General features: G+C 37.1%; 1 protein-coding gene across 1 annotated transcript in view; it reads left to right on the top strand.

Annotated features, from left to right (window-relative positions):
• Window positions 1-15,474, top strand: part of PARD3B (par-3 family cell polarity regulator beta) — a 417,133-nt gene that overhangs the window by 199,188 nt on the left and 202,471 nt on the right. The window contains exons 11-13 of the mRNA XM_019474674.1: window positions 5,041-5,226; window positions 11,514-11,684; window positions 15,290-15,419. Of these exons, the coding sequence (XP_019330219.1) occupies window positions 5,041-5,226; window positions 11,514-11,684; window positions 15,290-15,419 (487 nt within the window). The remainder of the gene's footprint in view (window positions 1-5,040; window positions 5,227-11,513; window positions 11,685-15,289; window positions 15,420-15,474) is intronic.

Below are 15,474 nucleotides of genomic sequence, written 5' to 3'. Positions count from 1 at the left end.
ACAAAGTGAGCAGTGGAGATTGATTTTTCAATTTTGTTTTGTTTTTTTTTTTTGTTAGCTTTAACCTGTTTCACTGTTAAGTATGCTTTATTAATACTTAAGGGTTTAAAATCCCTTTTGCTGTCTTCAGCGTACCCATCTTAAAGGAAGAGTACAGGCCAAGACATCTCAAAGCTCTAGCCATCTTGAGGTCTCATCACTTGGCTATCTGGACTTTGATTTATGTAAAGATCACTCGTTTATCATAGTACCATTGAGTTACTTACCTATGTCTGCAGCAGGGAATAACTTCCTGAAGTGCTGAGGTGAGATACATTTGTCGTGGAAAATACACGACGTGATTGTTGACTGGGTAATTTATAACATTAAACTGTATCATTTAATTCCTGAAGTGCTGAGGTGTGATACATTTGTCATGGAAAATACACAACGTGATTGTTGACTGGGTAATTTATAACATTAAACTGTAAGTTTTTCCTGGTCTAGAAACATATTTGTGTTGCTGCTCGTTTCATTCATTTTGTGTGTGAGTGAATTCAGATTCTAGGATGATCTTGAGGTAAGAAGTATTTCTAACAGAATTCAAGGTTTAGTGCACTGGAGAGGACTTCCTTTACCAGACCATGATTCAGCTGATGGTGGTTGCTCTATTGTAAAGTATTGATGTCTTGGGATAATGTTTTAGCAAAGTCAGGGAAATACAGGCAATGGGAATCCAGCTCTGTGAGTCACTAGCAGCATTTAATACTCGTACCTGCATATTCTAGGAACAGGGAACATCACTCATGAAATTAGTTACCCAAACGAAGCAGTTAATTGATGAGCTGTTAACTTAAGGATGGCTGGAGCTCTTTTTGGTCATCAGTGAAAAGGCATTCCTTGGGAAGAGCACTATCATCAGGATATTAATTTGAAACCATTTAGCAAGTATAGGATGAAATCAAGCTTGTAGGTTCTGTTCATCCCTTTTTATTTCTCCTGTGTTTTTCCTCCTTTCTGCTGCTTTTCATACTCTCCCACAAAGAAAAGTTTTCAATATTCTATTTGCACCAAGGAGTCTTGGTGTTATAGACTGCCTACGAGGCATTTGCTATCAGATAACATACAATGAGTAGCGAATGAAAATTTTAAGCGAATAAAGACAGAGTTTACTTGGTCTTATAATGAATTCATCGTTGATTTGTAAATGTGCATCTCCTTTCCTGTTACCCATCCCTGTGAAATCATTGAAATGTCATTCACCCTCCATCATGGGTAACAAATTTTTGATAGTACTAGTAAACAAAGTTCAGCATTATTTTTAAATCAAATTCTGCTGGATCTTAGGGTAAGGCTGAATATAAATAAAGAAAAGGAGAGATTTTTAGTATAATTGGACTATGTTGAACAAGAAACACTTGTGAAGGACTTTAAGGAATATTAGAGAGTTCTTCAATAACAGGTAAAAGCAGCTGTTTTTTAAATTTAAATTAAATTTACTAAGATTTTTGTATAATGAAATTATCTGTTCCCCAGAGAATTGTAGCAAGGAAAATGGTAGTCAAATGTTACGGATTCCAAATTAGATACTAAAGAAAGCAGAGGAAATGAAATACTGACAAAAATAAAATTTACTGTACTTGTCTTGTGTGTGTCCTGCTGAATACATCTTAATGTTTGATAGATAACACATCCAGGCATGCAGACAGTGATCTGGTAGGTTACTTAACAAGAGCTAATGCATGGCATAGTTACGGTAAAGGAAGTTGGGAAATACTATAGAACATTGAACAACTGTTACTTTGTTTTTATTACTCTGCTTTTAGCAATTTATTTGTATCAGTTTTTCAGTATAACTTAGTGCAGTTTTAGATTCTATGTGTAATATCGTTATCTTAGTAAGTTTATAGCGGGAGAGTTCTAGTGACCACCTAGTTAGTCTTTTTTCCCCAGATACTGAGGGCAAAGGTTTTCTTTAAGACTCATTGACATTTCCTTGCCTGCTATTTAAGTGAGATATTTCTGATGTCAAAAATCGCCTGCAAAGAAAAAGGGGGGAAATGCTACTGTAAAGTGTTTTGAAGACTATTATTATGTCCCTTTTAGGCTTTTTTTTGCAAGGTTAAACAAGGTTGTTAGATTGCTGTCTTCTGGAATCCATCCAGCTTGTTTCTTGAAGCCTAGAGCTGAGCACAGTGCTGCTACAGAGCCTGTGCCTGTGCTGTGGAGAAGGGGATGGTGTCCTGCCTCCTACAGCCACCACTGCTCCCAACACTGCCAAGGCCTTGGGCATGGTCGGGGTACTGCAGCCTTGTCATCAGTGTCACCTGATGACAAGGTGACACTCTTGTCAGTGACAAGAGTGATAGTACAAATAAGAATGGTATTGATTAGAGCGCTTGACTTGAATTCAGACAGACTCATCTGCCTAGTTTATTTTCATATATTGGCTTGAGGGACATGTATAGATCCTGTTGTCTTTGTTTTTTTACAAGCTTGTGTTAACAAATGCATGAAGTCCTTAGCCTGAAATTAATGTACATCTTGGACCGTAAAGTGAAACAGGTAAGATGCTCCTGAGAAAGAAGCTAACAAAAAAATACATAATTTTTTCTTGACAAAAATACTGTGTCACCTTTTCCTTTAAAGGTTTTTGCAGAGTGATAGCCTTTGTACCAGGGCTTACCTTCAGCCATCCCCATTAAAAATTGATCTGAATGTGACCAAATTCAGTTTTATATGAAGTCCAAGTTCATATTGTGGTAATATTATAAAGCAATTTGTGACTGCTGTGGTGAAGGTAGGCATGGGCACTGAGAGCTTTTATGTCCTGTGATAACAAACCCCCTCACTGCTTTCCTCGTGGTATTGGGAAAGACAAAACCACAGTACTGACATAGAGAAGGTGCAAGAGTCTGGTGCAGGTGTCATGGATTAAAGTGGAAGAATAGCAGCAGCACACAGGAACTGCTTGCCTAGGGGACCATGAAAGTAATACAAAATAGGCTGTGCTGAGGGGCTGCCAGAGACATCACACGTCTGGGACCTGGAGAAAAACTTCCTCTGTTCAAATCTGGACAGGATGTGCCATTTGAGTAGAATTCTGATCTAAGAGTTCTGAATCAGCTGACGAGAATATGTGCATTTTGAAAAACAGAAGATTGGGCAGAAAATCTTTCCTCTAAAACCTTGAGAAAGTTAAATGCAAAATGCTTATGTTAGAAGGCCGGTAATAGTGGGTTTTTTCCTTACACTGATTCTTTTGAAGGAAGTCAGAGTAGGAGTGTTTACAAATTATCATTCTGTATTGTTCACAGTAGTAAGTATGAATTTGTAGGGTTTGGGGGATTACCTTCAGGATGTCTCTATATCCACAGCAAAGAAATAGAAGTGACAGATTTGTAACTGAGAGTTGTCTACAAAGCACAAATGAGTAACACAGGTACTGGAGATGAGTGCTGGCATCAAGACAATTGTCAGTGTTGGTGCTATGTCATTTTTGTCTTTGGCAGTTAGGCAAATTGTGTTGACTTAATGTCACGGAGTTACATTCCAGGAAGAGTTTGAGCATGGCGCATATTGGGATTGAGGTTTATAGTCCTAGCTCTCTGGCTCACACGATTCCTCTCTAGCCAGTAGCTGCTTCTCATCAGTGAAGGGGCATCTGAAATAAGTGAAAGTATATTTAGTGGTTACTGTTTCTAATTTTTTGTTGCTTCAGGATATTAATTTCTGCTCTTAGTTCTGTGATAGTACTTCTTGTTGATCAGACAGCATAATAGATGAATATATGGGACTACTCTGGCTGCTGAGAAAACATCTGTACTGCTGACACCTTTGCTGACAATGGCATTGATACTGTATGTACTGCAGCTTAGGTCCTGGAAACAGTCCTTCATTAGGTAAAAGGCGGAGTGGCCCAGCTACTACACTCCTCCTTGCATGTGGCCTCTACTTGATAATTTAACGTAAGACTTTGACACCCTTGAAAGCCAGCCCCCAGTCATCTTTTTCAACTTGTACTTGTCTATTTCCTTTTCATAGGTTTTTCCTATTAATTTTTTAACACTACTGTTACAAAGAATAGAAAATGTCCAAATGACAAGAAACATTAATTAATTGTCTTAGAGTTATATGGAGAAAGAAGAGTGGAATACAATCAGATGTGATGCATAAGGTCTTTTCCACTAATACCTTCCATGAACACTTTACTCCATAGTAGGTCTCCTTGTCCTAGTTTTATTTCTGTAGAGTGTCAGTGTGACTGTTTCAGGCTAGAATTTGATTTTGTTTAATTTCATTATTCTAACCTGCTTTAAAAAAACCAAAACAAACACACACACACACACCCCCAGCAACATAAACCCTACAAAACTGCAGATACAGCGTACAGTAACAGAAAGTTCTTTCTGATCTTCCCTCACTATGGATACTTGATGTGGCAGTCTTGTAAACAGCAATCTAATCTAGGAAAAATTTTGGGATCAACCTATAGCAGAAGGAAAAAAAACCCAAACCTCTATGGAATAAAAGTATGTACAAAGGGAGTTAGTGCAGAATAAGTTACTGCATTTTCAATTCTCACCCTCGCTTTTGTTACACCAACTTCCCTTTGTAGACAGGTTTAAGGGAAGGATAATTTTTTAAGGGTGAAACTCAATTTTCAGAGGGGAATGGGATTTAACAGTACAACTATCATTACAGTTTGTGAGCTGCATGTAAAGATGGTGAGAGTTTTATGGCTTACATTTTTAATGCAGCTGTGTTTAAAATAAATGTCTTTTTTATATTCTGCTGCAACATCAGTTTTATATCATGTGGAACTAAGCTATTTTACCTTCTATTTAGGCATATTGCTAGGTATCATTAAAAATAACATTTTAAGCCAGATCATGTGACAAAATGTCAGCTAAATGCATTGTTGGTTATAAGGCTGCTTCTTCAAGCTACTTTCTGGAAAAGAGGACTATTTCTTGTCATATGAACCTATGGATACAACTAGTTTATGCATTGTCTCTGTCCCCTTTTCACCCATACTTTCATCCTTGTTTTCTCCAACAGAAAGGAGAGCCAAACTGCAGTATTCTTTCTCCAGAAACCACAGAGCAGCTGACCTTTGAGATTCCTCTGAATGATTCTGGCTCTGCTGGACTTGGTGTGAGCTTAAAAGGCAACAAATCTCGGGAGACTGGAGCTGATCTTGGGATTTTCATCAAATCCGTTATTCATGGCGGTGCTGCTTTTAAGGTATGGAAGAAACACATCAGACGATGACTGCGTTAGAATTCTGACATTTCTGTGTTGAGTACTGAATCTCACTTGATAAACATTCTAGGAACGAATACCTTTCTGTCACTCATTCCTTTAGGTGAACTGCAAATCTACTAATGTTTTGTCCCAAGAGTCTGGTGTCGTGTGTGGTGGAGTTTGCCGCAAGGAAAGTGAATTGGTGGAAACCTTGAGGGGCACTGGGATGCTGCATGAAATGGGGAAGGGGGAGAAGGCTAAGGGTGCGTGGGTATGAGGAGAGGCCGCCTCCCAGCTTCCCCGCAGTCCACAGAAGTGGATGGGAAAGTTTGCGTGCCGCTAGGCTCAGTGACAGAGAAGTTAGATACCTACAGTTATTGCCTATCTGCACTGCTTTGGGTCCTCCCAAAGTGATACAGGCAGACCCATAAAAAACAATCAGAAGACAAACTTCTTTACAAAAATTAGAAATTGACAATTCTGTGAGGTTAAGGGTTATGTGTTTAATTTATGCTATAAATAAAAAGCTAGCTCATAGTTTTCTGTCTTTTTTTACTCAAAATATTTTTTACCATTGTAGTAAAAATGCGACTTGGCTGAGCCTGGCATCAGTTGCACAGAAGTTACTAGTTGTTCCTGAGGTGGATTGAATTGGTAATATTAAATTGGTAAATGGCAGTATTACGAATTGTTCTGCTCCCTCTAAGGACTCTACAAGGACTGTTGAACATTTTTATGATTAAAAAGCATTTGATTTATTTTCTAAACTTTAGGAAATCTGTTGACTGCATTTTTTTTCCCAAATAAAACCTGAACCAGGTAACTTTCTTGAAATCAGAAACAAAACTCTTAATCTTTCAGGGCTAGTATTTTTAACTGTTGTGGATCCATAATGTAATTTTTTCCCCTTGTGTTATCTCAGCAATTCCTCGCAGTTCTCTTTTCTGTAAAAATACCTTTTAATTCAGTGTATGTAAATTCCTCTACTGACATCAGCCTGCTGAGTAAGACAATTCACAGCATTAAAACTTTCATGATCATCTATTTACAGCAGCTGGTAAATAGCAATAATCAAGGATTTAGCTTTGATGTGAATGTTTAATACTTCCCTGCTTCTATTATTTACCTGTCCTAGTCCCACAGTTATTTCAAAGCTCGGATCTTCTCAAGTATAACTGAGCCTGGTACATGCAGTTCAGAACACTGTCCGTAGTTAACTCAGGGCTAAATGACAAGTGAGTAAGCTCATCTACTTGGTGTGTATCAGAAATTAGTTAAGGCACGATTGGCCAAATTAGGGCTGGATAAACTCAATTTATGTGCATGTCTTCTACAGCGTACAACTCATTTTGCCATGAAAATGAGGCTGCCCTTCTTGGTTTCCCAGCTCTGTGTTCCCTGAGTAATTGTCCACACCAGTTGCAGTGACAGTGTATATTGCCATGAATAAACTTACTGTTTGGAATAGAAAAGCTTGTGGAGCCATATTCTGGCAGCATTAGTGGGCTGGCTACCTGACTTCTCACATCACAGACACATAAGACAACCCTTTCTAGCTCTATATGTTTGCCACTCTCTATTCTCCTATAGTTACTCACTCCAGAGCAGCTAATTTTGGCTTGAGGGGTCTGCAGACTAATAAAGCAGGACTTTGTGCTCACACCTAAGTAAACGGGCAACTGGCATAGTCAGTCACCGTGACTGGAGGATTATTTTGTCTTGTGATAACCTGTGGTCCTGTGACCTGTCCTCTATTCTACCTCGTTATAACCCTTTCACCAATTAGAACTGTGTAGTAATAGATCTGAGTGTAGGCTCCAGAGCAAATGAGATAGCAGCTGTGGCTCTAGCTTCAGCCAGAACTGTTCAGGGGATCTTTCCTATGTGTTTTATACAAGTACTCACAGAATGCAGTCATTTTGGCAATGTCTTAAGAACCGCAGTTTACTGCTGTGTATGCATGGAGAACAGCTGTCTTTCTCCTATCTAATGACCTTTATATAGAACAAAACATAATCAGTGGGTATTAACAATTAATAAAATTGCTTGTATCAAGTTAAAAAGTATGCACATATTTGTGCACAAATATTTAAAGATGTCCTTATTGTCCTTATTTTAAATGTCATCTTGTAGCAAGTTTTTAAATAAAAAGCCTTTCTTTCCAGCTGGTAGTTGTCCAGAGCATTTTCCCACGCTATTCATTGTAACTCTCTGAAACAGAATATTATGGATTTAGACATGTGCATTTGCTTTTCAGTGTGCAAAGTTTTCTTGGAAAACTATCACAGGAGGAAATCATAATGCTCACTGACGTGAGAATTCTGTCATTATTTCTCACTTCTGTATTTAGAGTTTAAAATTTGTTCTGATTTTGTGATATCATGCTAATATAAGGGGGAGCTTTATCCCCTTGTCTACACAGCCACCACTTGTCTTCAAAAGACGACGTGTAATACATTGACCTTCAACACATTTGTTTCACTGCTGAAGTAAATGCTCAGTCCTTCTAATGCTGTATAAAGGTTTTGGTACATTAAATTTCTTTCACCAGTGTGTTTTTTAGAATGAAGAGTTATGTATGAGATGCAGACAATTTGGTTGGTTACTGTTATCTGTTATTGGTCTGAATCAAAGGTCTGAAGAGAGGCCAATATTTTTTAGTGTTTTTCAAAACATTAACACATTAATCTAGTTCTGATGTGTTAGTGGCATTGCAAAGCACAGTAAGGGAGTTGTAAAAAAAAAAAAAAAAACCAAACAAAAAACAAAAACAACCAACAAACAAACAAACAAAAAAAACACATAAGGGAAAATTGAAGTCTTTAATTCCATACTTTACGATTTTTTTGTCCTAGCTAAAGATTTTAGAAAATATCAATGCATCTTGTGTCATACATTGTACAGTAAGACCCAGTGCCTATTTACTGCTCTTGCTACAAAACTAAATGAGGTAAAAATGTCTTAATGTTCTTAGTTGGTATTCTAACACTGTATCCTGCAGGAATAAAAAGTTACTTTTGCTGATTGAACCATTATGTCCCTTCTTAATCTCCTTTTGTAATTTTTGAAGTATCTATTTTTCATCATCGCTAAGATAAAGAGGTTACTAGAATACTTGATATTTGTAATTATGCAGAGCCTTTCATGTGAGGAAAACTAACATTTGACTGAGTTTAAATGCATCATCTTTCCCCATAACTTTAGGGACTTCAGCCTTGTTCATCTCAAGACATCTTGGCTTTTCACTTGTGATGTATTCTTGATGATCAGGTACTTGCTGTCTACTGCAGCTGAAATACAGCAGGGCCATTATTAGAAATAATGGAGTATCTTCTATGTGTGCATTTGTTCAAATCAAACATGGTGTAGCTTGAACCTCCTTGGGACTTCTGAGTGCTGTTGCAGTAAACGTTGCTTGTTGTGTGCAGTGGATGGGGAAATTGGATGATGCCAATAAATGCCATCAAGGAATTCCTTCTGCAAGAAATGTCATTGATGTGATAAGGGAAATAACTAGGTGTGCTTTGATTAAAAACATAAGTCCATGAAGAACATGGCATTGTGTCTCCCTGCTCTGCTGTAAAAAAGCATGAGAGTCTTGTGACTGTCTGAATTTGGTAGCCATGTGGTGGTAGATTCTACCCCTTGCTGTGAGTCTCCATAAAAAACCCAACATTTTTTGAATAAGCAAGGGAACAGTAACTTCACCCTTTATTAGAATAGCTCACTTGCAGTTTCAGAGATGGCATTTGAAAACTATTTTGCTGAAATGCCAAATGTTGTTTATCTACTCAGAAGCCACAAATAAACCTACCTTTCAGAGATAAAAGAAAAAAAGTGTTAAAACAACATTTAGCTTGTTTTGACCCAAGCAGATTGTCTTTCAGTTCAGGCTTCTAAACCAGGCCATAACACCAGTGATGTGAAAATCTGTGTTTGGAAACTGTTTAGATATTGGGATTTTTTTTTTTTCAGTCTTTAAAATAGCAAAAGGTTTTTCTGTGAAATAACTTCTACCTGAGCATGTGTGAAAACAGTGTTCAGCTGTCTTCCAGCCTACCTTGTACAGGTGACTTAGCAAGTGTAGTTGATCAGCATTTATAAAACACGCACACCTTTTTTCTCCGATCATAGCTGAAGTGTTGAATTCAAGTTGAATTTTGCATTTAAGTGGAGCGTGTAACAGTGGGAAGAAGGGAGATGCATCAAAAAAAGTTCTTTAAGAACTGACTTTATTAAAATATAAAGAAAGAAATACAAAGTCTCATACAAAAGGCAAATTAAAAATCAGGCCAATTCAGAGCTTTCTGAGGCTGCGGTGATTCATTTAAAAATATGCATTGTGTTCAGGACGGTTGCATAGTCAACAGATGTAGTCATGACAAGATGCATTTGACAATGTATTTGTATATACTTTAGTAAGAAGCTTTAACAGAGATTTATACATGGGTGTTTATCCACAGAAAGGAAAAAAAAGTAATCCAGGAACCTGTGGGACCATAGCAGGAGGACATGAGGACCTGTAAAATTTTCAAAGTCTTACAGAAACTCACAGAAAATAAAATCTTTTTTCCTCAAACTCCTGTTGCCATGAATGGCTCCATTCATTTCAGTAAATTTTGATCGAACACAACGGAATTACAACATGTGCAAATAATAAAACTCCCTGTTCAACAATGTTAACTCTTCTCTCCCTAACCTTTAGCATGTGTGATGGCATCATTTTGTATGTAGAGAAAGGGTGGGGTTAACCCGTTGGCTTTGGCTGTATGTAAATTTATGTTGGCATGAAATATTCAGCAGAGAGGTGGGAGAGGTTTCAGTATCTTTTCCAAATGGCATTGCTGTTTCTTATCCTCCATTCCCATACCCTCCCCAGAAAAGTTTTATTTCTCTTCATTTTCCTTCACTGAGTCACTCATCTCCCAATTCTGTCTTTCCATCTTCTTGTCCCTCCCAGTTTGTTTTGGATTCTGGTATATGGTGTTCTTCTTCAGCTCCGTGGCTATTCATACTCTGCTGGGGTAAAGATGATACCCAGTTCCAACAAAAATAACACTTAAGAAAGCTGGGTTTGTCACAGCTACTGCAACTCACTTGAGCACAAATGACTTTGACTTGGCAGCAAGCACCGAATAGTTAATTGAACATCTTAGTGATAGAAAAAATAAAATCGAAAAGTATATATATTTTGGATTACTCAGATGCATGAAATATGTAAACAGTTCGGACGAGTGCCTTATGAAGAGTATGTAATGAGCCTATGAATGAATCAGATTCATTTTAACCAGGCAATGTATTTCTATGTACGTTCTTTCCCTACTATTCATTCTTCACTGCCCTTCTATATTAGATGTCTTCAGTTTCTTACTCTTTCTCTTCCTTCTTTGAGGTCTGATGCCGACCTGATAATTGTCAGTTTGACAAGCTTTAAAAGAAACTTGTCTCTTAATTAAATAGACCTTATTTTCTTGTTAAAGAGAGAAAAGTCCATGGCACATGCTTTTTTGAAAAGAAATAAATCACAGATAATAATGACAACAGCAATAGGACTCCTAAATCACAAAATAGCAGTGTTCACAATTTTATTACACCCATGAATGTCAGTTAACCTTGGCAATGAAACTGAATGACTTTTTTCAAAGCATAGACTACTTGGTATGGCTCAACCCTAATTTTGTTTTTGGCAGCAGGTTTGGATGTTAAAATACATGGATGGCATTAATTAAAATAAGGATGCCTAAGTCTTAATGACCATTCTGAACTGAGAACACTACCCCATATGGTGGCATGGTAATTGTGACAAGATAGACACTAGTGAGACTGTAAGACAAAATTTTTGGAGCTGCTGCTTACCAGACCCTAATAGCAGATAATAATGCATGGAAAATATGTTGCAGTACTCCTTCGCGGTTGCACTGCAGATTCTAACAGGTATGGTGTGGGTCCTTTTAACTAACCAAAAGCTCCTTTTCCTGTTTTCTCTTTAGAACTGATACAAATTAAATTGTACATGCAAGAAAAAGAGCAGCGTCTGCATGCACTTCTATGTTTGTAATTGCCCTATGAACTCTTCCCGAAATGTAGTAAATGGAGGAAAAAAATGGTCAATTAATGAGGACAAAGATTTTTCTTTTTAAAGACCTGGTACTGTGCAGTCTCTTGTTTCTTAAATTTTAGAAAGCAATGTCTGATTGTCTGCATCTTGCTTTCCTGTATGTAGCACCCTCTGCCTAATAATTCTTTAGTTTTTTAAAAAATATTTTGCTTTTGTTTTTTGCTTGTAGGATGGTCGTTTGCGAGTAAATGATCAGCTTGTTGCAGTAAATGGGGAGTCGCTTCTGGGCAAGTCAAATCATGAGGCCATGGAAACACTGAGGCGCTCCATGTCCATGGAGGGGAACATTCGTGGGAGGATCCAGCTGGTAGTTCTCCGGAGGCTAGAGGTGCAGACAGAGGTGAAGCAGTAGATACATTTATTAGATAAATGTCTTTCCAGTCCCAGTGTTTTTGCATACAAGAGATGATGGCTAAAGTCTTGGTCACAGAGAGCTCCTCCTGGCAGAATGAATTCTTGACTTCCTGGAGTCAGGATTCACACAGTGTTTCTGGTTGATACCTCCTGGTCTTGCTGTTCCTGTTGAGGCAAGGCTAGAAGTTGCCTCTTATTTTAATTTGACAAGTATTAGAACAAAAGCAAATGTGGTCCCAAAAGGGGTTAATTTAGGATTAATGTGTGGATGTAGTTTTGACTATCTGCTACCTCCTCAAGGCAATAGCTGGGATACAGATGATTTGAATTCTTCTGATTTCTTTTGTTGTCATGATCAGAGACCTTAAAGTCTTAGTGTGACTTGGATTTTACTTCACTCTTGCTTTTTTATTTTCATTAGTATTTTAATTCACTCCACCTTTTTTTGTGTGTGTTCTTCTGTTCCTGTCCCTCCACCTTTTTTCTTTTTTTTTTTTTTTGTGACCTTCAAGGAATTATTATTTTACTTTCCCTGGTCAGATGAAGGCCACCCTTTCAGGATGGTTTTCTGAGTTGATTAACATAAAACTTCCTTAATTAAGGTAACAAAATAAAAGAAGAAAGAAATTTTAATGGTTATGTTTTCTAGACCTTATATAAATTGATGTTTGCGAATCGCCTCTTATTTTGAAAAGGATTGGTTTTATGATCTCTCTTGCTTCCTCTTTCATGCATGCATGCACATATGCACACTCTTTCTTTATCTTTACATAGATAATATGTATGTACATATACTGGCTGCCCTTACTACTCACCCCAGTTTTAATTTTGACCCTTGAGTAAATATTTTAATAGTTTTTCAACATCTGTACAGTTTGCCTCTTATTTTGAAAAGGATTGGTTTTATGATCTCTCTTGCTTCCTCTTTCATGCATGCATGCACATATGCACACTCTTTCTTTATCTTTACATAGATAATATGTATGTACATATACTGGCTGCCCTTACTACTCACCCCAGTTTTAATTTTGACCCTTGAGTAAATATTTTAATAGTTTTTCAACATCTGTACAGTTTCTTAAAATAAAAATACATACAAGTGGATTTGTGGTATAAAAGGTTGTAATAAATCCCATTACAGAATTCCAAGAGATGATTTCAAGCTTCTTGTTTAATAAGCATTGCTGGAACATTTTAAAATGTTAAGAACAATCATGTTTGTGGGTGTATTTGCATAAAATATCAGAGGGGGGAAGAGAATACAGGTATCTTTTAGCATAACTAACTCTTAATATTTTCCTGAAAATTTTCTATTTTATTTACTACCATCATCGATTGATTGAGAAATAGATTTAGAAATATATTACTTTCCGAACATTATGCTCTAACTTTGGTGGGAGGACACTTTGCAAAAGCCTCACTGATGTCAGTCATGCCAGGAAAATATGAAAAATATTCATTAGCAATTCTGGAATATGTTAGAGGAAAACACATTTTTGCTTTCCTTTTCTATGTGACATAGCATTATGCTGTAAGGAAGAATTATAAAGTATATGTTGTATTTATTGTGCACTCTTGTGACATAAGAAAGATAGCTCACCTTCAAATAAAGCTCACTCCTGCAAGTTTTCTTCATTTAACAAAAGCCAAAATTTTTTAAAAAAACTTCCAAACATCAGATTGACCTAATAAAAGTATGAGGCTGCTTTTGATAGTTAAGTGTATAGTTTTGTATATTATCCAGATGTATGAAAGAGGTAAATAATCTTGACTCATGTCCTATGAAGAATGCATAATGAGGTCTTGATTGAATCAAATTCATTTTAGACAGGAATTAATTTTTATAGGGTAGTCTTTAGGTTCAGTTGTAATTCCATTTGAGTCTGGAGACCGTAGCAGAAATGGGTTGTTGCCCATTCTTCCCTTTCCCCAAAACAGCTTCCTGAGTACTGCATCTCAGCTTGGTAGAAGGAGAATACGTTTATAAATGCATTATTGTTTTTATTGGTCAGGACACTAATGGAGGTCTTCCATGACAGCTATGTTTTATAAGCTGAATACTCTAATTAGACTGGTTACTGATCAGTTGTTGGGATATTGATTGTGTCATTTATCAAAGAGCTGGAAAAGCAGATTTGTTGTTGCTGTTAATTTAAGACTCCCTATCCCATTGGGTACAAGTCTCCAATGTAGTAGTAGTTTGGATGTTGCAAGGCTTAATTTAGCTAGCAGTATCCATGAGAAAGTAGTAAATGTGGACCTCACGATGTAAGGAATCTTATGTAAACTAAAGAATTTCCAGTAACGAGAAGAAACATAATTGTCAGTGGCTGTGTGGTGTGTGTGTTTCTGTACAGAGGTTCAAAATAGCCTTTTCAAATGGCTCGTGGTGCACTGAGGAGGAATGTTGCATGCGTTGCCTGTCCACTGAGACTACATTTGTAGCCATATTGTCACCATGAGCATCCCAGCATTGATTTGTGTTCTGAGGTGCATTTTTTGCCTTATTACTATTATTATTATTATTAATTATTTATTTATTGTTGTTATTCTATCATTTTATTTTTAATTTTTATTATTTTATTTTTATTATTTTTATTGGAAGGCAGGTTGCAAGGTGATGTAAGACTCTGTCCTTTCTTATGCGTTGGTTTGCAGGCAATCACTTGCAATGCATTAAACCTCTTGCATCCTTTTACAGAGAAATTGTATGGGTTAGATACATGCATTTCTTCTGTAGATGTGACTACGAAATTTAAGGAATTATATGTTTAGTGTAACATTTGCTGGCATAATGAACATGCACTTTAAAAATAGAAGCCAGTTGGAGGCCCCTTCAAAAAACAGATATGAATTCACAGAAACTGTAAAGGTTATTTTGAAAACTAGCCATAATATTCCCCTGTGTGGGCTTTCTGTTTTCCCTGAACAACAAGCACAGAAATGTCTTTCTGGGTCTGTCCCAGTTTTAGAAATTGTGATGATTTTTTTTTTTCCCTTTTTTCTTTTGAGCAACTGCTCAGGAGAATAAATTAAGCGATGTGGCATGTATGGGGGGTGGGGGAGGATGTCTCAAAAGAAAAGCTGACTAGAGGTGTGACAGGAGTTTGTTTAGCTGCTAGCCAGAAGACCTGCATTTGGGAGTTTGGTGTAACTCCTTACTTGCAAAACTGCGCTAGTGTGTGATCATCAGAACATATGCACTCAGTCTCTGAGAGAAGGGAACCAGCTGGCTGGCAGAAAAATACCATTGGCATTACCCATGTTCTTGTGTTGACAATGTCACAAGCTGCCCTCCCAGATGGAGAATTTGAATGAAGCCAGTTGTGGGTCATTAAAAAAAAAAAGTGTCTTCATTTTTGTGCATCATTCTTAATGATTGTTATTGCTTAGATATTGTCTTATTTCATGGTCAGCAAAAAAGATAGTAATTTTGAAGATATCTTTCAAGTTTCTCATTTGAAATGAAGCAATATACAGTGAACATTACATTACACTGTATTTATGCACTGTCTGTAGTGACGGCTGATCTTCTGCATTGTTGAACATTTAATTTTTTTGTTACAATATGTGGTTCTGTCTTTCCCTTAGGAACGCTCAGACCAGGGAGTCTTTCAAAAATCAGCCTTTGACGGGAGTCATAACTTCGCAGCTGCTTCCCGACGCAATGATACTATTCTTCAGCAATTTGTAACATGCAGTCCTCAGGAAAGAATAAAAGGTAGTCTCTAGATATCCTTCTCTGTGCTAAAAGAAAGTGCTTTGTGTTTTTGTAT

Source organism: Aptenodytes forsteri, unplaced genomic scaffold (assembly GCF_000699145.1).
Source record: "Aptenodytes forsteri isolate BGI_AS27 unplaced genomic scaffold, ASM69914v1 Scaffold442, whole genome shotgun sequence".
NCBI lineage: Eukaryota > Metazoa > Chordata > Aves > Sphenisciformes > Spheniscidae > Aptenodytes > Aptenodytes forsteri.
The sequence above is the reverse complement of the archived record's forward strand: the minus strand, read 5'-3'. Positions and strand labels throughout refer to the sequence as shown.